The sequence below is a fragment of the Physeter macrocephalus genome, chromosome 2 (assembly GCF_002837175.3).
Source record: "Physeter macrocephalus isolate SW-GA chromosome 2, ASM283717v5, whole genome shotgun sequence".
Classification (NCBI taxonomy): Eukaryota; Metazoa; Chordata; class Mammalia; order Artiodactyla; family Physeteridae; genus Physeter; species Physeter macrocephalus.
Window position 1 is genome coordinate 71,032,868 of NC_041215.1, and position 24,243 is coordinate 71,057,110.

The 24,243-nt window shown below is 33.4% G+C and overlaps 1 protein-coding gene across 14 annotated transcripts in view; it reads right to left on the reverse strand.

Annotated features, from left to right (window-relative positions):
- Window positions 1-24,243, reverse strand: part of LOC102995581 (sodium channel protein type 3 subunit alpha) — an 82,193-nt gene that overhangs the window by 20,614 nt on the left and 37,336 nt on the right. For all 14 annotated transcript variants that reach the window (XM_007119469.2, XM_007119466.2, XM_024122219.1 and 11 more), the window contains 5 exons: window positions 17,444-17,617; window positions 16,106-16,462; window positions 12,761-13,231; window positions 1,823-1,943; window positions 541-695 (listed from right to left, as the gene is read on the reverse strand). In XM_007119469.2, coding sequence (XP_007119531.2) covers window positions 541-695; window positions 1,823-1,943; window positions 12,761-13,231; window positions 16,106-16,462; window positions 17,444-17,617 — 1,278 coding nt within the window. The remainder of the gene's footprint in view (window positions 1-540; window positions 696-1,822; window positions 1,944-12,760; window positions 13,232-16,105; window positions 16,463-17,443; window positions 17,618-24,243) is intronic.

Genomic DNA, 24,243 nt, shown 5'->3' on the forward strand with positions numbered 1-24,243 from the left:
TGCTTTCTTCTCTTCCTCTCACCCCAAAATCTGTATCTCAATTACTTCTAAAAGACATGCTTTTAGAGAAGTAATATGAACTCAGAAAATATCTAGAGGTTCTGTTAACAAGGGATAGACTTGGCCTATTCCAACCTTACTTTCATCAATTCTCTGAATGATCTGGCTCATTTTGAAAGAATAAATTGATTAGACATAAAAAATACACTTTTAGTCCATAAATATTACTATGATTATTTGGGAGAACTGGATGGGATTTGACATGGAAGGTAATGTAGTTACAGAATGTCCCTGCAAATGGTTGTCTCAGTAAGGAAAACATCTGTTAGAAAAGCACCAGATGAGAAATTCCATCTGGCTGCTCATGGTTCTAATTTATTCTGTAATGAATTTTGCATAGTTAGACCCTGGGTGCCAAGCTCTGCAAAGTACAAATATACCTCTTGTTTTGCTCCTTAAACTAAGTGTATGCTTCTGGTAGTTTTGGAGATAAGCTATTTCACTAGAACCTGATTCTTGCCAATAATGCGTTACACTTACCAGAGCACCACTACTGAGAAGGATCATGAAGACAATGAAAGTCTCAAACCAGTTGTGTTCAACAATGCTATAGCAGGTTTTCCGAAGATTCCACCAGACTTTTCCTTTGCCTTCTTCTATACTTACTTGACAGAATGGAAACTTTTTAATACATCCTAAAAGATAACATTAAATATAATAAATTAGAAAAATATATTTCAGTCTTAAATAGGAAGAAATAAACTCTGTTGCTCCCTCCCCAATCCTAGTCTCAGATCATCATTTTATACAGCAACTGGCTGCTTCATTCCTTAGTTATCTTCAGCATCCCTCCTGTATAGTGAATCATTCTCAGACTTACATATCAGCCAGCTACCTAGAATCAAAGAATTACTTTACCAAGAGCTGCTTGAGTATAAATGGTTCCATTCTTTAACACTGCTTAGGATCTGTCTTTGCCTCAAGGCCAGTCATGGACAAAAACATCTCTCAGGTTTGGGGAAAAACTGCATATTCAAATTGTTTATTCATTTTTTGATGTGATCCAGGATTTTTACACACTTCTTTTCACACAGAAAATTCACCTGTCTCCCTAGGTATCATCCACTGTCAGTTTTCTCAAGCTATTTATTTTCAGCCTCAGTGCTTTTCTTAGTCACACCTATGACTCATTTTGTCAGTCAGTATCTCTCTTCCTTTGTCCTCCCACTCTTAGCTTTCATGTTATTTCTAACTTCCATCCACTCTTTTGCTCTTTGTTACTACTTATGGGATTCAATCCAATCACACTGAATCAGCAAACCTTTATTGATTTGTGTGCTAGCCACTGTACTGGTCACTGTGAGAATAACTGCTGGTCTCCCTGACAAGGCTCTAGAGCACATCTATATCCCCAAACAGCTCTGGTCACAGCCCAAATTAACCATATTTGAAACTGTAAGTGATGGAGTGTAATTATTGCAGCATCTATAAATCAAATCACAACATTGCCAATGAGGTCTGAAGGGATTGCTTTATTAATAATGAGATGATGTTCCAGAATGTCATTTATCTTCTAGGGTTCACTTCTCCACATTCTGGAGGATGAAAAAAAGGACATATCAAATTATCTTAATTGTCCAGGCACAGTAGCGGCTATAGTATAACCAGGAAATAGAGATAAATTAACTTTTTGGAAGAAAAGAGAAAACAAAGATAAATACGCCTTCACCATTTCTTTGAAATATTTCCTTCAAATGAGGTATATTTAGTCTCTGTAAGGAAAGAAGGGAGATTGCATTTAACCATATTAGAGCTTGTTTACCTTCAGTAAAACAAGCTTCTGGCTTAAGGTCTTCCTCGGGTTCAATTTCAGCTTGTTCACCTTCTCGGGGCGGAGCAACATCAACTGTACTTCCTTCAGATGAGCTGGTTGCATTTAATTTCTGGAAACAAAACCCCATTGCAAAGATGTGATTTTTCTCCCCTTTTATTCAGCTAATTTGGAAATGCTCTGTGATGATGTGAAAAAACGATGGTGGTAGTGATAGCATTTGACTCTGTTAGCAGTACTGATAATTATGTACTAATAATTTAACAGACTTGAAGTCCTATTGTTTAAAACAATGTAACTACTAAGTTGATTCAGACAAAAAATGGTTAGACGCATTCAATGTGGGTGATTTGGGAGTGATTTTACTGATTAACTTGTTAATGATCTCTATTTGTCTATGGATGCCATATGAAAATAATTTAATACATCAACATTCAGGCCAAATCAAGAATAGTTTGATAAAAGTTGGGTAGGCTGACGTTCACTATTGATTATATTAATTAAAATGCTTCAAATCAAATTGTAATTTCCACTCTTCAGTGGAAATTTTCAGAGGGCAAAGAACATTACCAGTTGTCTGTAACTACTGTCCATGTTTCTGTAATTTTAGAAAGGAAGAGTGGCACATTAACATTAGTCACAGTCATTATAGTTCAACTTTGAGCTATATTTTTCTCTGGCTTACATAATTTTCTTTTTACTTTACTAGCAGAAAAATGATAGATCTTTCTCTTTCTCTCCCTTTTTTGAACTGCTTAAATGAATTCAATACTTGCCAAAGAATTCTAAATGAAATGGAAATTTCTTCATAAATGACATTGTTCAAAATCTGTATAGACTTTCATTAGGAGCACATTCCGAATTCAGCATGTGATCAGGCTGTGAATTTTTCCTTTAAAAAAATTATTGTGACATGCCACATGGCTAGGAAAAGCCACTTTAGTGTTGCAAGAATAAATATCTAATAAGTACTCTGATACCACTTGGGAAGACATTATGGATGTGCAATGCTTTATGAAAAGTGATGCAAAGACATGACATACAGCACAACCCAGGGAATGTAAAACTTTTAGAATGAAAGAACATGGACATGTTAATGGTTTCAAAGACCCCATTAACTTTAGTAGCTGAGTGATAGGGTCACTCTGCCCTAACCCTCTGAAAGAGTTAATGTGTTCCTGAAAAATACATGGAAACTCCCTAAGCATCAGTCATATTGGAGGAAATTTGGCTCAAAATTCTTGATTTTTTGAAATCACCATGCAAATGTAGTTTAATAGTTTATAATGTGAACATGGAAGAGTAGTATCCAGATGATATTTTCTGTGGTATTACTTTGAGGGTGACGTTAACCATGTCCAATTAAATATATTATGAAAGTTACCCTAAGTCAAAATATAATTCTATAATAAAATATCTCCTAGTCTGGAGTATGCTAAAGAGAGACTAGGCCATTGATTATGGCCAATGGTTCTTAGGATCATTAGAGTACAAGAATTTTTATCATTAAAATCCTCTACTTTTTGGAGAGGTGGAAGGTCAAGACATATTTTCTTCTCTCAGGATTTTTCTGCTTCTTACAGCCAGAATATCTTTATTCTTTTAAGAAAATCCCAGGAAAGCTACTGCTGGATAGAATTGCGGCAGCTTCTGGTATAACCAAGAAATACTAGATAATTCTTCCCTTCCAATTTCATTGGTGGTTTATGGGTTGGATACTCTGACATTTGATGAGTGGCAGCAATAATATCCACTGTTTAAATAAAACCAGTAAGAAACCAAATTATTTTGAGGTTAGTTATAGAAAGCTTCATGTTTCTTCTTCCTCTTGGCCAATCCAAGCTGAATAATTTCTTCTGACCCTGGTCACAATCCACCTTTTCCATGAAGCCTTTCTTTCTTATGATTTCTCCATGCTAAATTTTATAGAACGTTTTGCCCATAATACTTGTTTGCTTTGACCAAATATTCTCATAAATATATGTATATAAATTATATATATATACATAAAATTGTATATTTATGTACATACATATATATTAAAATGTACACACATACACAAATATACATCTATACACCAAAAGATCCAAGCATAGAATAGACACTAAATGGTTATGTTGAATTTATGAAAAATGAATAAATGAATGAATGCATTTTATTACTCTTATAGAGAGAATTATAGTGTTTAGATAATTTGATCTCTTCATTTTGATATGTAACTCAATTGTGGCCTTTACAGAAGTCTGTTTAATTGTATTAGAAAATGCATTTTCTTAATGAATAGGAATTATTAATGATATTTTAGTGATAAAACACATATTTCCAAAATGTTTCTCTAAAATATTGGCAGACATTCAATAAAGAAATCTGAAGGAAGAAAGTAATAAGTATATATGTATACACACGCAAATACACATATACTTTTCCATTTGAAAACTTTAGAAAATATACTCACCCTTCACTTCTTATTTTACCGCTGTTAATACAGTTGTGAAATGTTCAATTTTTTGCATTATAATTCTCTGCCATGTATTACACAAGTGTCTTATATTTAAATACAAATATTTAAAGCAAATCCTTCACAGCACAAGTAGCCATTAATCTGAATGACAATTGTATCCACCGTTTACCAAGTATTGACCTCTGGATGTGTCTTTGTCATCGGTACTGTCTTTAGATTGTAAACTTTTGTGAATGTGGTTAGCATGTTAAAATACAAATAATTTCAATTTTCTAAATGGCTGTGGAGGTTATGTACATTGTAAAGCAGAGAGGGTCCGTGTGTGAGTTAGTTTACCTTTATCTGCCTGGCGTTATGAAGCATAGCATGTCTTTTGAAAACAGACAAGGAAAAAAACTCTGCATGTATTCTGCTCTTCTCAAATGAGCAGAACCCATTTTACATGCAGAATTGCTTCACCGTTATCCAGGAGTTTTTCTGATTAGAAGGATAAGCTCATTAACCTTATGCTCTGCAAAACTCCTTAAGGAATGTTTAGACAGAGACTGGATGAACCAAGGTTTAAAAAATAATTGGTAGGCTAGTGTTTCTGCCACCAGAAAGTGTTTCGTGGGAGGCTCCTTTTCCTATGAAAGTTGGCATAAAGTTAATTCCTGCTAGTTGGAGAGTCAGGCTTATTCATGGTTTAATCTTCATAGGCCACATTTTTGTCATAAGAAAGTACATATACTTTATCCTATGAAGTTATAAAAATATTGTATCAACTACATGAACATTTTAAAGTTGTGAATTTACCTACATTTATAAATTAAAGCTTAGACTTTGTTCTTATTAAGTTACAACAACTTACCAATTAAGATATACTGCCTGATAAGCTTTAGTCACTGGAAACATAAAGAATTTTACTGCTGTATTTTTAAATTTTGAAATTTATATCCTAGAAAACTACTTAAGCATTTAAAATTCTATACATGGATATAATACTATCTTCATAATCTGAACATTTCTAATTAAGTTCAACACTTTGGCATTCATACTCTGGTAGAGGGTAGTTTGTCATACATTTTATCATAGCCATACCAAAATGACTTCCAAATTTTATTTAAAAACACATAACTGATTTAAAAGCAGGTGACTGATGATAAATACAAAGAATAACTTACTTTCTTTAAATTGCCATAGCTGTGCTACTAAAATGATAAAAAAAAAAGAAACCTGAAATGAAATTTTCCACATTAAGGAACTTGATGCCTATACTAAATAACTAAAATTAATACTTGTTCTGAAGTAGTTATAAAAATGTAATTAGGTATATAGGCATAACAGTAGAAAGCTTCCATATAAAACCACATAGTACAAGCTCATCACTTGTTTTCTTGTACTGTTTTCTCCCTATCTGTCCAACATTTTATGGCACTTAAGGCTAGATTCTTCCATCCCTTGTAGAAACTACTGAGTCTACAGAGGGATGATGACTTATGCTCTACAAATGCACACTGGAAAGCAGGTTTGAAGATGCAACATTCTCCAGGCCTAATTCAGCCACAGGAAGCATGCCTGGCTGTAGCAGAAGCCCGGCGCAATGCTGTGGAAGCCGCACGCTGGTCCAAGAACCATGTTCTCAAAGACATGGTACCTGAATGTGGAGTTTTCAAGGTTAGCTGCAAATACTACTTGTAAGAAATGACAGAATCAGCACCCAAAAAGGCAATTTTCCCCCGATAACATGAACTTATATAGAAATCCCCCCTTATGGCGAATATTGCTCAATTTTTATCCAATTAAATAGTGAAATTTAACTTTCAGAAATGGAAAAGAATGTTAGCAACTGGCCTACTTCCACCGAAATGCGCTCACATTTCATTTATTTTCAGTCAGCTATCAAATGTTTGACTCTCACAAACTGCTGTATGATTCAAAAGGCAAAGATAAAAGATTCAGCCATTACAGACTGCCTTTAAAATCTAGCCATTTCTTTCAAAACTTCTGGGTTTTGTCTTGAAAGTAAAAGAAGAAAATCTTTTAGTTACACAATCTGTCAGGGCCTTAGTCTGATCTTTTGGATATGCATATCCATATCTTGACTTATATTTCATTTGAAGGACAGGTAGCCACACAGTGAGGTCACTGGGCTGCATATCCAAGGCAGGAGGAACACGACTAAAACCAATAGCTCTTTTTTTTCTGGACCACTTATTGAATTGTTAAAAATATAAACCATCTCTATTTAGTTTGGCCTTAACATATTTTAAATGTGTAACACCCCTGATGCACCTTTTATTTTAAAAGAGCCTTACTAAGAACATAATATAGGAAACTGACAATAATTATATGGTAGTTGAAGAATAAGGTAAAAGGACATCCAGCAGGCAAAAGAAAAAGCTGGTTTATGTTAAGAAGATAATACAAAGATTTCCATCTAAACTTGCCTTAATTTTTATTTCAGCAGAAGTACACTGAAGCACCAAAACCATTCTCGAAAGGTCGAGATAGGTTTAAAATGGCTATTCACACTCCCATCTGTGCCTCTGAAAGAGTTGTGTCACATTCAGTTTCACAGAGAGTATTTGGAAGACACTGAGAACATAACAGAAATGGGAAGCTAGAGGTACTCTCCCATTGCTCTCCAGATTCTGAAAACGGAGCACAGGGCCTTTTCTAGAAGGGTATGTGCTTGGGACCTTAGTCAGGCATCATTTTCAGTTTCCATAACGGCTTTGAAAAAGAGGGACTCCTGTTATAAACATGGTGTAAAAGATAATTTTCCAGTACCATTTAATTCTTCCCTGCTTGTGAAGAAAAAATAATCAGATTTTCTTCAATGACTAATAATCTTGTTTTATTCCTAAAACTAAAAAGTCATTTTAAGTAAAATTACATAAATCACCAGGGGCTGTATTTAAAAAAAATTTTATTTATAATTTTATGTCTGAATTTGTTTCATTTTACAGCTAATTCTCAGTAATCCCTAAAGAAGAAGAGAGTATGTATAAATTAAACCTACAGACAAACCCCAAGCTCTAATTAGGTTTTTTTTTTTTTCACCAAAAGCCTTGAAAACTGCTAATACTCATGAACTTTTCACTTTTGCTTTTTAATTTGCCTTCAAGAACACTCTGGGGAATTCCCTGGCTGTCCAGTGGTTAAGACTCGGGCTTTCACTGCTGTGGACCCGGGTTCGATCCCTGGTCAGGGAACTAAGATCCCACAAGCCGTGTGGTGTGCCCAAAAACAAACAAGAACACTCACTCTGGCTGTGATTCCAGTAACAGGAGAAAGTTGAGTCAAGAGAATAAACTAAAGATTTATTTCATCCACAGACCTACAGCAATTTTTGGAGATATCCTTTACTCTTCATAAAACTATAATCAATAATTAATAATCCAAAGTAGGAAATTTTCCAGGTCTCTTTTTTGCCTGCTCAGTTTTGGGTAGAACATTTACGAGAAATTAATGTAGATCAGGGAAATTTAAAAAAATGGGTACACTGAACCAATTACTTAATATTAAGATGCAATGAACTTTTCCTACCCTGTATCATGATGCTTTTCATTTTTTAATTGCAGTGATCACTTAGGGTTTGGCAGACACATGACTTAACAACTTCCCCAAACTACATGAAAATCCAAGATATGTGGTGCCCAAATGTATACAGACTATGGCCCTTCATATCAAAATCTCATGATCACCTTACTCTTTTTTTTTTAATGGAGGCTTTCCCCCAAAACATGAAAGCAAACATTTCTCTCTGGAGCACATGAAATGGATGGGTTGGAAATTATATTCACAGATCTGAATATAATGATCTGAAAATGGCAACACTATCAAACAAACCCTGTGAGGCTCATTTTGGTAATACGGTTTACTTATAAGGGCTGAATCAACAACAACAAAAAGTTGTGGTCTTATTTTAATGAAATAAAAGCAGAAAAAAATGCATCCTCTCAAGTTCTTAACTATTTTGAACTTTAAACATTTGTATCATGTTTTAAAATAGATATAAATCCTATAGAGCATGCAATTATTGCTTTTAAAAGCCTAAACAGACTAAACTGGAAAGTCAAGTCATTAACAGAATCAAATATGGTGTTGGGACTGCCCGTCTTGCCTGACCATGCTGTGATGTGTCACACGATTCAGCAGAGAGCAGCTGGGCACGTCTAGCACTTCCTTGCCATGGCAGGGGAAGGAACGTAGCTGAGTAGCATGCAGGCCAGTCAAAATTTATTTAGAAAGTGATTGTACGTGTACAACTTGCTTGGGTAACCTGGGTAAAAGTGGTGGCACGAGCCTCTGGCTGGTTAAAAAACACCAGAGTTTCATTCTTGAAGGCTCCAGCTTGATTTTACCCCTGTGAGAAGTAAGAATGGTAAGCAGTGAAGGTCACAGTATGATATTCCTAGATTGAGCTTTGGAATTCAACTTCAAATATGCTTCTTAAGAGCATTTATTCTATATCCTTCACCTGGGAAGACAATGAAACCTTTTAAGAACTAAATTGTAAAAATCCATAATTATATAAAAATGTCAAGAAATCATGTTTATATAAAAACAAAATTCTGCATTATATCTTGTCACAAGATATGTATAATTCCAAGTTTTTCCAAAATAAAAGGATCACTATTTTGAAATCCATGCCTTCAATTTCCTTAAAATTTTTTTCATGCAAAACTTTATGTTCGTTTCCATACCAGTCTGTTTATGTTACTGGTGCATATAATAGATACACATATATAAAATATGTATTACATAATATAATAACAGCAATTCATATTTTTATCTCTAAAAACTTCTAGAGATCATTTCTCCCCAACTGTGGTATAGCTAGATATTTTGAAAATGAATGGAAGGAATAGAGCAGCTAGAGTTTTCAAATACTATCTAAATTAATGATTAATTTACTGCCTCTTCTTAAAGCAGAAATGTGTTGCAAATTTTTTTTTTCTTTTCTTTCTTTCTTTTGAAATGTATCGTTCTGTTAGGTTTAACTTGTATGATTTTTCACTTTGTCAGCAAAGAGAAAGGATATTTTGTGTCCCCCATAGCACAGCCCAATGTTCTTTTTCTACTTGTGTTCAAAAGACTGAGAAGCGCAAACCAATATGCCACTTTATGGATACGTTATTTTTAATTTGTGTGTGTGTGTGTGTGTGTGTGTGTATGCAATAGCTAATAAAAAAGAACAACCCAGCCAACATAAATGTGAATCTTATATGTGACCTGTGTTCAATGCCAGCAGTTTTCAGAAATTTCAGATCAAAACTGAACTTCACTGGAATTTATTTAAATCTATTCTATGATGCTGATTTTTGCTTTTATTTTTGAAAACAGTGTACAGTTGACCCTTGGACGACACAGGTTTGAACTGTGCAGGTCCGCTTACACACAGATTTTTTTCAGTAGTAAATACTACAGTACTACAGGATCCTCAGTTGGCTGAATTTGCAGATGTGGGAGTGCAGATACGAAATCATGTATATGGAGGGGAAACTAAGTTATACTCGGATTTTCAACTGGATGTAGGGTTGACACCCCTAACTCCTGTGTTGTTCAAGGGTCAACTGTACTTTTATTATTCTTCCAAGGTTTTTCTGGTACTAATTTTAAAAATCATCCACATAAAACTTATTGCTGAATTTAATTTTACTGTGCAAAATAATTTGAAATTTTATCCTAGCTTTATAAAAGTTTTAATTTTATATTTACTTTTAAGTACTTTCCCTCTAATATATCTGTACACTTTAAACAATTTTATTACATTTTATAATTGGATTCCATGTATCCAAAACTAGCTTGGAAGAGGACAGATGATTATAAAAAAAAATCACCCAATAAAGAATTTTTGTTCAGATAATAAAATGTTTTCAAGGACTTGAAAATGAAGACATTGTATCTCATTGTTCCAAATTTATGATTTTTTAGTCATGAAAAAAAAGACATGACAATGAGGTAGTATTCTCCTAAAGCAATAATTTGAAATACCTGTGGACATCACAGAGTTGTTTTTTTTTTTTTAACATCTTTATTGGAGTATAACTGCTTTACAATGTTGTGTTAGTTTCTTCTATATAACAAAGTGAGTTTTTGAAGTATTCTGGAAACCAACTTTTTGGTAGAAATTAAGATATATCATTTCCATGAGTGCAGTGAGATGAAACCTATGATGTTAACATAGCAAATGTTTCTCTACCTCTTTGGCTTTTCTATCTCTTCTTGACCCCAAGCTAGTCTTGTCCCTAGTCTTCCCTTATTTTCTCTTTGTAATTACTTCTTTGGGGAACTCCTCTATTTTCAAGGAATCAGATAATTATGAAATCTGCATTATTAAATCTATTTTTAAACCCTGACTGCTATTCCAGTCTCTCATTCCCACTATATCCCACTTCTAATTCAGTATGTCCCAATTGAATTCTTTCTCTTCCCACATAAACCTGGTAACCTTCTTAAAAAGGCCATTTCAGACAGTTGCATCACCATTTTCCCAATTTCTCAAATTCTTTACTGTGTTGGTCAAAAGCCAGTTAGTCTCAGTTCCCATACTTATTACCCTAGCCCAGAATTCTGTCACCTCATTATTATCAAATGATTGTTACCATATTCCCCAAGATAACAGTTTTCACTCTAAACGGTTTTACTTATTGCTATCAATAAATTTTCCTAAAACATCACTTTCCTATTGCTTTTCACCTGCTTCAGAACAAATAGCACCTTATTGACTATGCAGCCAATTCCAAGCTCTTTGACTTACTTCAAAAACTGTGTAATCTGAAACTACCTTACTCACCCATACATATTTTTCCAGTCTTTTCAACCAATACTTTATATATGCTGATTTTTTCACTGCTGCACCTTAATACTAAGCTCACTCTAACTCTGGCTTTTGTTTAGTAAGTTTCTGCTTTCTGTTCATGTATTTGACCCACATTTTGAGGCCTACTTTAATTTTATCTCTTCTGTTTAACAATTTGCTATGTTCTCGCTGTTCTCAATACTTGTATAATCTTGATTCAGTCCTACAGGATTAAACTTTTTAATAGGTTTTTAATAATTTTGTGAGTTAGTATTAGCTTCCTCAAAGATGTTGAGATTTCCCTGAAGGGGGTTATGTTATGACTCTCTCCTTTAACTCTTTCTTACGCTTAGTATCCAGCAGAGTGCTGAATTCACAAAAGTGCTCAATAAATGCTTGTTAATTAATTGATGATTTTCTTAAATAAATCTATGTCAAGTGATGGAAAATAAAATTAGAATTGAATTCTTATTTTACCAGAATGAGCAACACATAAATTAGAAGTGAACTCTCTAAGTAGACTTTGAGTGGAATTTCGGAGAAAGAATGTTATACCTCATTTTGTATGTATTTTTACCTTTTTCAAAATATTTTCAAATTTACTATTATAATATATCTCAGAAGCTCTGAAATGCCTGAAAAAAAGGATCAGAAGGCTCTCAGTTGTGACACTGTCAGCTACTTACTACTTATACAAATTCTGTTGACACATTACTAAAAAAAGAGGGTTCCAAAATATGCAAATATGCTCACAGAATCAGACATCATTTGTCTGATTCCTATGGTGTCAATATTTATAACCTCATGCTAAAACCTGTCTTTTATAACCCTGTGCTAGATTTAACTTCCTACTGGTATATCAGAAGTCTATAAATAAGTAATAGTAAAAAATTTAATCCTGTTCTCCACAATGCAGAATTGCAGAATTAATACCACTAAGCTACTATCATAGGATCCTATGAATTTTAATCCTACAGGAGGAACAATTTCCTTTCTTTTCTTTTAAATAAGTAGTAATATGACAGTAAGAACAGTTTTCCAGTCTGCAGTTTAACTGTAATCCTTAAGTAGAGTTTTTCTAAATAGTCTTACTATTTCCAAGTTAATCTGGAAGACCTTATAGATTTGCTCATCCTTGACTGGGCAAAATGTAATCAGTACTACTATTAATTTCCTAATATGTATAACATTTTAATAAATGAATAATACTCCTATCATAGGCAATAAAAGGTTTAGAGGAGAACAAAAACTACACAAAACTTTCACATTAAAAAAATCATAGCAAAACTTAATATATTATAGAAAGTAAGGAGATAACACTTTAACAATGATCAATAAAATATGGTTCATTGTTTTTTTTCTAAAGAGCATAATCTAATATAGAATAGAATGTATTAAATAAAATCTGTTTTTTGGAAGGCCACATTTTTTAATCAGACTTTCAAACTATCAAGAAGATGAATATACTAATTATTCAGAATGATGATTTTCTGTGGAAAGTTCGAATTTCAATGGATGGAATTCTCAAAAAAGAATATCTCATAATTTTCCAACATTACTGTATATATGACTTTCAATACACTTTTTAATAATGCATATAAGCACAATAAAAATACTGAGTAACTGTGGTGCATGGTTTTTATAGGAATTGCAAGAAAAACTTTAAAAGCATTCTTACCTCTTTGCTTTCTTCTAGTTCTGACTCACTGCTGAACTCTTCAGTATTTAAGTTTTCAAAGTCAGACTCTCCAACAGCAATCGGCACTGTTACAGTGAGGCTGGGATTATTTATGAATGACATATAATCATTTTCATCGATTACATATTTTTCAACACTGCTTCCAGTACCTACACCACTGGTGGTTCCGTTCCCATCCTTGAGATAATTAAGCTCTTTGCTTATTTCAATTCCAGTATTATTGGACACACAGCTGTCTATTTTGTTGCCTTCATGGATTTCTATAACTTTTGGCTTTCTGAAAAAGGTTTTTTGGAAACACTCCTGTATCTTATTTTTCACATAATCAATTCCCTTTTGCATCCTTCCTACTGCAATCTGGAGATTGTTCATTTCATTATCATCATCAGTGGCAGAAAGATTGTCTGAGCTAAATGAACTCAACAATAAGGCCAGAAAGAGGTTCAGAACCTAAAAGAAAAAAAGAAAATTTTGCTGTATTAATATTGAAGTATGCATAAACATAATAGCTTAAACAGAGAACTCATAGATCTTTGCTAAAATTAATTCAACAACTGCTTCTTGAATGCTTACTGTATTTCAGAGACCTTGTCTTAATCACACACCATTTAAAGAACCTGAAATCTTCTACCTGCTCTAAGGACAAAATGGTAAAACAAGCACCCTTCCTTTCAAGCTGAGGACGACAACAGGAAACTGGAGGTTCTAAGGTTTAAATTGTGTCTACTCAGGGTTGCCAGTGAAAAGACAAAAATCCCATTTTTGTGGTTTTGGCCAATGAGAAAAAAGGAGAGATTTTCATTTTAGTCATTTTACTGCATTTTACCAGTTTGTCTAGGGAATGTCTAACTTCATGTGTGTAAATAATGAATTTATTTATTTAATAGCCTGATGGATATGTGTTAAAACAACATGCTTGAAATACAAATTCCATTGTCCAATGACCACAAACTTTTATAGCAGCAGAAATTACTAAAGGCGAATTATAAAAGGTTTAACACATTTCTCATCAGTATACTTTGAAATATATGTGTCCAAATAGTTCAACAGATGGAGAGAAGTCTAAAATTATTCCAGGGTTTAGACTGGACCCATATAATGTAAATTACTTTTCTTTTTCCTTTTTTTTTTTTTTTTCAGAAAATATGAAGAAATCTCAGAGTATCATTTGGATACATGGGGAAAAATATTACCCAATTAACTGATAAAATATGAATAATAGAAGAATTCATTATAGCTGATGCAAAAGAAAATTTATTTATAGGAGTATTTTTTTTTTTTTTTTTTTTTTTTTTTGGTGGTATGCGGGCCTCCCTCTGCTGCGGCCTCTCCCGTTGCGGGGCACAGCCTCCGGACGCGCAGGCTCAGCGGCCATGGCTCACGGGCCCATCCGCTCCGTGGCATGTGGGATCTTCCCGGACCGGGGCGCGAACCCGCTGTATTAATATTGAAGTATGCATAAACATAATAGCTTAAACAGAGAACTCATAGATCTTTGCTAAAATTAATTCAACAACTGCTTCTTGAATGCTTACTGTATTTCAGAGACCTTGTCTTAATCACACACCATTTAAAGAACCTGAAATCTTCTACCTGCTCTAAGGACAAAATGGTAAAACAAGCACCCTTCCTTTCAAGCTGAGGACGACAACAGGAAACTGGAGGTTCTAAGGTTTAAATTGTGTCTACTCAGGGTTGCCAGTGAAAAGACAAAAATCCCATTTTTGTGGTTTTGGCCAATGAGAAAAAAGGAGAGATTTTCATTTTAGTCATTTTACTGCATTTTACCAGTTTGTCTAGGGAATGTCTAACTTCATGTGTGTAAATAATGAATTTATTTATTTAATAGCCTGATGGATATGTGTTAAAACAACATGCTTGAAATACAAATTCCATTGTCCAATGACCACAAACTTTTATAGCAGCAGAAATTACTAAAGGCGAATTATAAAAGGTTTAACACATTTCTCATCAGTATACTTTGAAATATATGTGTCCAAATAGTTCAACAGATGGAGAGAAGTCTAAAATTATTCCAGGGTTTAGACTGGACCCATATAATGTAAATTACTTTTCTTTTTCCTTTTTTTTTTTTTTTTCAGAAAATATGAAGAAATCTCAGAGTATCATTTGGATACATGGGGAAAAATATTACCCAATTAACTGATAAAATATGAATAATAGAAGAATTCATTATAGCTGATGCAAAAGAAAATTTATTTATAGGAGTATTTTTTTTTTTTTTTTTTTTTTTTTTCCCCTGCATCGGCAGGCGGACGCGCAACCACTGCGCCACCAGGGAAGCCCTATAGGAGTATTTTTAGCCTGAAATGTAGTTACTGAGTTTCAAAAAATGTTACATGGTAGGAAGACTCATGCTAAGCCAGAACCCCAGTTTGTTGCCTTATTTTTATATCAGATTTGTTCAGAATCTAGAGCTTCCTTATTTACTATTCTGAAAAAAATTGCATGTCCACAGATATCCCACAAATATTCTTTTAAGCAATCTCATTTGAAATGTACTTCTCAAAGGAAAGGTTCAGTATGATAGTGTAAAGAAACACTCTGACCACACATGATTGAAAAATGTAAGCATTAAAGCACATAAACATACAAATTGTGCTTCTATATTAGTGCTTTTAAGTCAGAGCTAAAAGTAAGTCTTTTAAATCTGGTCAGTGTTTATACATGTGCATAACGTAAACCGCAATAATTTATTTTCCTTTAATAAAGCAAATTCAGGGAAGAATATATTTCCAAGTTGTTTGGATAATTACAATACGTAACTAAAATATAATGCACTATTTTATTGAAATTTGTCTTCAAAATTTGGTAATATGCAACTTATGCCTCTCCGTAAGCAAACAGTATGAACTATGTATGTGTAAAGAACAGTTTCAATACAGTTTCAATAGTCTTTTTTGTTTAGAATTACTGGAGATCATTATCTCATCAAAATAATAATAGAATAAAAAATAATTCAGGCCATAAAAAATAATATTAGGACAAAGTTAGTCTTGATAAAAACATTTTTTTTGAAGAAGGAAAACTGAAAACTAATATTTTTGTCCCTGGACTGTCATGGGTATACCTCATGTAATCCTCACATAAACCATAAGATTTCAGTTTTGTTATCCCAGTTTCATAGTCGGGGAATTTTAGGCTGAGAGAAGTTAAGCAACTTGTCCATGCTCAGAGTGCTAGTACTGGGATTTGAGTCTAGGTTGTTGATGATAAAACCAGATGTGTCTGCTGCATCAGGCCACCTTCTTAGCCACTGTCTGATCTTGTTCTTAATTATGAGCGTTTGTAATACATACGTACCACCAGGTTTCCAATGACCATGACCAACATGAAAACAATAAGGCACATGGCTTGGCCAGCGACCTCCATGCAGTCCCACATGGTCTCTATCCACTCTCCACACAGCACTCGGAACACAATCAGGAAGGAGTGGAAGAAGTCATTCATGTGCCAGCGTGGGAGTTGACAGTCACTAGAGATCTTGCAGACACATTCTTTGTAGCTCTTACCAAAGAGCTGCATGCCGACCACGGCAAAAATGAAGACAATGATGGCCAACACCAAGGTGAGGTTACCTAGAGCCCCCACTGAATTGCCAATGATCTTAATTAGCATATTCAGGGTGGGCCAGGATTTTGCCAGCTTGAAAACTCGAAGCTGTAATCAAGTGAAAATATACTCTTAGTAGTAGTCACAATATAATTTAAAAAGTTAGTTAGACATCATTTTATCACTATGATACTATATTGTAGTCCCACCTCTGAGGAATATAAAATCTCAAACTATACTAAAATTCAAATCCAGAAAAAAAGTGTTAATAATACTGGAATTGTAAGTCAAATCATAATATCATTTAAGTGCAATTATAAGAGAGAGAAAATATTTCAGAAAAGATAAAACATTTCTGATTCATCAACAGATATATCCATGAAAACAAATTAATACTTTGATTACAGACATTTGTGAATTTAGCAAGCTAATGTCACCTCCAACTATGTTTTAGAGAGTAAAAAGAAATATTAAAAGTATGAGTTATATATTTTAATGGACATTTATAATATAAAAGTAAAATAAACTAATTTGATAAACTTAAGGAAAAGCTTCTTTTCAATTTGAAAAATACACATTTTACTTAATTTCCAATAAAATTTTGCATATTTTTAAATAATTTTTTTTGCTAAATTCAAAAAAATTGGTTATACCATTGTCTAAAGTGCTAATGGGATCAAATATTTTCCCACATATTCCTTTAAAGTAGTTACCACTAATATAAGATTGATAAAAAGATAAGATTAATTGGGTATAAAGTTTTTATTTATATTTCTTTATAGACTTTAAAGCAGAAAAATTTTTTAATGAATTTAAAACATAATTTTAGAAGCACATGTGTGTTTTTAAATGTGCCTTACACAGTTAATTATTATGAAGTGTTTCAACCATTTTTCATCATTCTTGATAAACAGTCACACTCAGCTTTAAAGAGAACATTTATATATTTTCTTAGACTATCACACATACTGGTTTAAGTTTAAAATATCATTGAGGTAAAAAACTATAAAAACTATACACATTGATTCATTTTTGAAATAAGTATTTTGCCAATGAAAGATAGAATATAAACATAGTCTATGCAGATACCAGTCTGAACGATCTCAGTACAGACAGTCCCTCCACATTTGCCAGGCCAAGCTCCATTAAACTAAGGCTGACAATAATTCCATCAAAGATATTCCAGCCCTCTTGGAAATAATAATATGGATCCATGGCAATGATCTTGAGGACCATTTCTGCTGTGAAGATCCCAGTGAAGACCTAAAGTAAAATAGAGATCAGTACTTCGCAAACATTGAAAAAGTTTTGACACTCTAAGAATTTGTAAAGAAGGTTAAACAGTTATGAGTAAAAATATCTAAAGTTTAAAGTGAAGAAATGTGACAAATGGATATACAAGTTTAGCATTTTTTTCAGGGGAATATTTTAAGTGGATTTGTGTTAGTTAATGAATCTGCTAGATTTCCAAGACAATGCTGATTTGAAAACATTTCATTGTCCACATTTGAAATCCGATACTAAATAATAGCTACTGAATTATTGCCGTTTTTGGTACCCTATGTTTCTACCATAATCACAACCAATTTTTTTAAAGTATTGCATTAAGAACAATTTATGTATTATTGGAAGTCACTCAAAAATTACTTCAAATTGGTAAAAACCATATTTTGTTCTTGATTTTTATTTTTTTAAGGGACACCATCTTATTTCTATAATTTTATAAACATTCCTGAAATGAGTGAGTTTGCCACAAATGTTTTATAATAATTATCTCTGGATTTATGCCTCAGAATTAAGGTTAATGGATAAGTAGAGCAAGAAACTGCAGATTTAATTGAAAGCATCAGGAGAACATTCTCAGTATGCATACACCCAAAATTAGGATGAATAAATTATTTGAGTGGCTGGATGAATGTCTCCTTGAAAATGGTTTTGTTTTTTTAATTCAAAACCACAGGCTAATACACCCAAGGACATGCAGAGCTATGAAATTACTCTTGCAAAAAATCTTTTAAAGCAATATATTAATTAACTATAGGTAAAAGCTGCATATTATGACTAAAGTCAAGCTTACCACTTAACAAGGTAAATCAGCCTTTACCTTGAAGGAACTTAGTCAAAATAACAGTATCAAAATTATTTGGTTTCCTCAGATATCATATTAATGAAAGGAAATCTTGTTCTACTCTTAACAAAGTATAATTGCAACTAACATCTCATTTTCCCAATCACAGAAAGACCTAAGGGAAATACCCATACCAAAAAAGATAGCTTAACTTCAGCATCATTCATTCACTCAAATAGAAGTAAAATGTAACTCAAGCAAGCTTAGTACATGAAAATCCAGATATGCTGGAATGCAAATTAAAAAGTGATTTTTTCCATTTATAGAAGGACTTACCCTGGGGTAATTTTTCCCTGGTGAATGTAAAATAAATTCTGATTTATATGAATTTTATTTCTTATATAAAGTTTTAGGAGCAGCGACTATTTGAAATAAACAGCTTGATTATAGAAATATATTAGTTAAATTGAGTTAGAAACAATCCAGGTAAATGATCTACAAATATCTCTTCCTACAGAAAATCATAAGGTGAACTTTTCAGCTCTTCTGAAATGACTAGAAAATGTCCTGCATTTTAAAAACCCATACCTTAAACTTACATTCTTTCATCTAAAATTTAATCCCAGCATGAAACTCTCTTTAAAAATAACATTTTAATTAGAATTTGCAGTTTAATGTCATAGCTATTTATCTCTTTAAATGCTTTCAATTTAGGCCCTAAAAATCATTGGGATTGTTTTACGTACATTTTAGTCTAGTTTAGCATTATCAGTGAGTAAGAGTTTTGAAAAAATCTTTCTCATTGTAGCAAAGGTCAACTGAGGCTATTGATCATGATGCTTATGTTTATAAAATTTTAAAACTCCATCAAAAAATGCTAAGAACACAGAGAACTGCAACCCCTGGATATGTATATGGTTATGTACATAAATCCATGTATGGTTTATAAACATAATTCTGCTGCCTTTGAATTTCTTTATCATGAAGAATTTTTAAGACTAAGACAATTAATAAAAACATACTGAATGTTTATTGTTTGGACTTAGCCTAATTATAATATATCTTGTCTTCTGAAGCAGCTTTTTGTTTTTTGAAATTTTGGATTATATGTTTCTGTAGTCATTCATTCATTAATAAAAAATGGCTGAGTACTTACTAGACGTTGTACTAGGCTTTGGAAATGCAGTACTAATTAGGATATACAAACTGAGATTGCATAAACCTAATTCATTTAGGCTGATAAATTTCTTATGGACAGTACATCTATAGGCTTCCTAAGCCAGCTTCTTTAATGAGGAGATAAGTTCAGTGAAAAGTTTCTAACCTATTGTACGTGATGACACAAGACAATCAGCAAAAGTGTAAGTGCCAAAGATGGGGATGAGAATCAGCCTGGAAGTCTGGACCAAGAGTAAACAAATTTCGAGCATTTTGTTTTGGGGGGCACTGGGCTTGGATGATCAAATGTTAGGGCTTGAAGTCTCAGTTCAGGGATAAGAAAGTTTCCTTACTGAGTATTTACTTAGAGAGGAAAGTTCTACTGATACATACATTAAAAAGATAGAAATGTTAGTTCTAAAGGCTCAAGTTTGAATATTGATCAGTTGCTCCACAGAACCTCTTCTTGTCCAGACTGACATTCCACTATTTTGTAGTGAATTTGACATAACTGTAGCCGTCTTTCGCTCCATTACTATTAGCTTCTTGTTTTAATGGTTTTAGTTTTATCATCCCCATGCCTTTTGGATTTGTATCTTTAAATACTTGTTGTTGTTGTTGATTCTTTTTTGGAGGATGAAATTGAAATATATTTAAAGAAAAATGGTGGGACATCATTTAACATTTATGATTTTCTTTTATCTCATCTGTCAAATGAGGATGGTGAGATGATTCATCAGGTCTGTGTTTAATATTCTTGGATTTCTATCAGTATTATATTGCTTAGCAAATTTTATTACAAACTGTAGTGTACACAGAATTATTGTTACACCAGAGCTTTATTAGTAGTTGTTAGAAAGAGACGAGAAGGCAGTTTTATACTACACTAGGAGAGGACTTAGATGGCCAAATAGCACTTCTTCATTGATGCGAGAGGCTTCATAGGCGAGGTCTAGAATGTGGCTCCCATGGGTTTTATCTTTCAATAAATGAGCCATTTTTTTCCTTCAAAAAGTTATCATGTCCCTTTCCTGAGATTTTGAATTCATATCCTACACCACACCATTTAATTAAAATAATTTTGCTAATTATGTTTCTTTAGAGTTTTATTTGCAAACAGCCTGTAAGATTTTTAGAACAGGTACCATTTTCTAAGTTCCCATCTAGGTCTAGCAGAATAAAGGGATATCATGGACCTCTAATCACCGGTTAGGAGAGTTATAGTAAGAAAAATAATTAGTGTAGGAGCTACAGATCTCTATCGATATTCCCTGAAGAAAAAGTTACAGGTTGGTTGGAAATGTTTATATGATGAAGAGGTTATCTAACCTACTATGATTGATGGAAGAGTCCTTGCTTATAGAATCTCTAAGATGAGTGCATGGGTTTTATAATGGGTAAAAGAAAATTTAAAAACAAAAACAAAACAGAGCATCTAAGAGAAACTCAATAGAGATTTGAGGTCTCTTGATACTCAAATTTGATCAATCCAATCAACAGGAAGTGATGTAATTTTTATATGCTCCAGAAAGAGGAAACAAAAAGGCACATTGATCTAAGTAAAGACTGGAAGTTCCACAACTCTTTTATGGAACATTCTTTTGTTATCAATTCAACCAAAACACTCGATGTCCTTATTTATAAGGCAATATGCAATCATTTGAGTAGTAATAAACTAGTCCATAGAAATTTTAAATTTATTTTAATGAGCAAACTGTAAACTCCCCACAAAATATGCAATGTAACATCCATCCATGGAGTATAATATAAATCCAAATTCAGCTAAGTACCCATGCTATAAGGAATATATTCTCTCTTTTTCTCTATGTGTATATATATATATTATATATATATATAATTTTTCATATATAAATATTTATTATAAAGCTTGTTATGGGTATAAAATAAGATATGCGAAACTATGAAATACTTTACAGATATACAACATTATTACTACTAATAATAATGAGCTTTTAGCCAATAGTAACAGTCAGTTTACACATTCTCTTATTCCTAAGGTTAGAAATAGTTAAGTCTGTTCTTTGCCGTCTACACTCTCTGTCTTCAAGAGTCTTGTTTTCCCAACACTAAGCTCAGCTTATGCATGGTTCTACCACAAACGGTCAACCAGTGGTAGAACCCCACTTCCCTACTTCATTATCTCCATCACTACTCAAAGTTACAGATTTTAGAATGAAGGACATCTAGTCCAACACATTGTGCTCATGAGAAGGAAATACTTGTGACTTTTTAAAGACCACCCAGATATTTAGCATGGACAACTGGATTTGGACCCAGATTTGATGCTTTAGTCTAATGCTTTTCATTTGATTGTCCTATAATCCAATGTCTCTTATCCTGTCCCTCCATACTCAGTTGCTTCAACATTGAAATTCTATAAAACCTCAGTTTCCTGCTTCACTCTGACAAATTTCCAAAATTTTTCCTAACTGTTCAACTTCCCTGTCTAATATCCTGGGAAAAATACAGCAGCTAGAGCAGAACTATTTTCCATCAGTATTTCAAAGAAAGGTTAACAGCATACAGAAGAGGAAGGAAATTGTTTATTGAGCACGTGCTAGATGCCAGGCACAGTGCTACGTGTTTTCACATTATCTCATTAGATCTTCACAACAACTCTGGGAGATGAGTATTATTATATCCATTTCAATAATAGAAAACAAAGACTCAGATTTTTTATCAGACTTGTCCAGATGCTTCATTATTAGTAAGGTCAAACCCAGTTCCACCTGACTCCAAACCCATGTTCTTTTATGAAAAGATGCTGCACGATGCCTTTTTGGGTAGGAAACAACCAGTTGGTTATTTATCGAGCTACAACCATGTAAACACTCTGCAAGATACAAAAGAAAAATGGGATGTGAGCTCTGCCATGGAGTAATTTATAGTGGATTTTATTTAATATTCAACCATGTTCTATTCACAAATGCATTAGGAATTAAGAAAAAGTGTGTTTGATATGGGCTGAGTATCATATTAGAGAAGATGAGGCTTCAGTTGGACCTTGAAGACTATGAAGAATTGAGATGAAGTGATTTGAGTTGGAATACTTTAAATGTGAAGGTAGAGAACAGTGAAATACTATCCCATATGTAAGTATATAAACATTTGTGTGTTATAGTGACAAGGCTGTTCTGATAAGGCTGGTGGTGGTTGGTTAGGAACCAAAGGAAAATAAGCTGGTATAGGAAGGATGGAATCAGATAGGGAGTTTTGAAAACCAGGTAAGAGTGTTGAACCACAAATATAGGCAATAGATACTTTAGCAAGATGAAAGCATACTGAGTGCAGAGTATTAGAAATATGATTTTAATAGTAGTTATAGGAGTAAAAAAGTTGATACCTGGAAAAAAAGAAGCAATGGGTCTTCATATAAAATTGTATAAATATATAAGAAATAAAGAAAAAGTAAGTCAAATGGTTATCTTTGAAGCTGGAAGGCTCTTTGAAGTTGGAAGCCTACTACTAGAGGTAATACAAGACTAAACTGAGATTTTTAGGGCTTTCAGTAAATTGTGAGAAAGATGATATTTCAGATGTCACATACTGTGTTTAAAGTTATCCTGGAGCAATGATCCGTAACTGTTGGAAATACAGGAATGGAACACAACTTACACCATAATTGTAGATAATACCTAGAGTTGTTGAGTACATAGTAATATTGAGTGAAAAACATAGCCTTAATAGGCAAAGGAAGAGAAGTCCAGACAAGGAAGCAGAGATAGGGTGATTGGAAAGATGAAGGAGAAATCATCTCCTTCCGATGAAGGAGAAATTGGACAAAAGAAATCAGTATCACAGGTGTCAAAGATGAAGAAAATGTCAAGAAAGTGTCCATCTGGTGGGTGTTCTATAATGCAGTGAAGTTGAGTTCTCTTATTGGAGTAGACATTTATGCAACTGTCTGCCCAGTATTCGCTTTCTTCTTTCTGTTGGGAATAGTTCCTCCACCTGTGTGATTCCTAAGGACTGCCATTTTCACATGACTCCACCCTCGCCAATGGTGATGAAACCACAGGTGAGCATCTGACCCAGGTTATGCCAAATAGAGCTCTATCACGAGAGTCTGAGCTGGAACTGAAAAAGAGATCCAGTCTTTTTCCAGTGCAGAGGTTACAAGATGTAAAACCAATGAGCTATGGCTGATCATGTTCCTGACCTACAGAGAAAAGATGCAATGAATGTTTGGGCTATATCCAGTCCCTTGGTTAAAGGATATCCTGAAGCCCAATTGCAAAATTACCCTTCATATGGTTTGGTAGTTCGTCTTTTTCTTTCCATTCCATGAGTCAGTCTTTTTACTTTCCTCTTAAGCTAATTTGAGTTCTGTTTCTGTCTTGTGCCAAAAAAGAAGGTCTTGATTAATCAACTATGTAAATTCTTTTCTTACTTGTTCATCCATTTCAGATTCTTCATATACATTTAGGAGGAAATGTACATGTCAGCATACACATACACAGATGTCTGCACAAGTAACTTGAACCAAAAATGTGGCTAAATTACAAATGCATTTTTATCAACTATTTCTTCTCTTCTGTGAATTCTACTGAAGCATTTTATTAAGAAGTTCAGTTTGAAACAACTATGCCCTCTTTTGCACAGAAATCAATCCTTATGTATTCCCTTCAAAGAACATGATTTC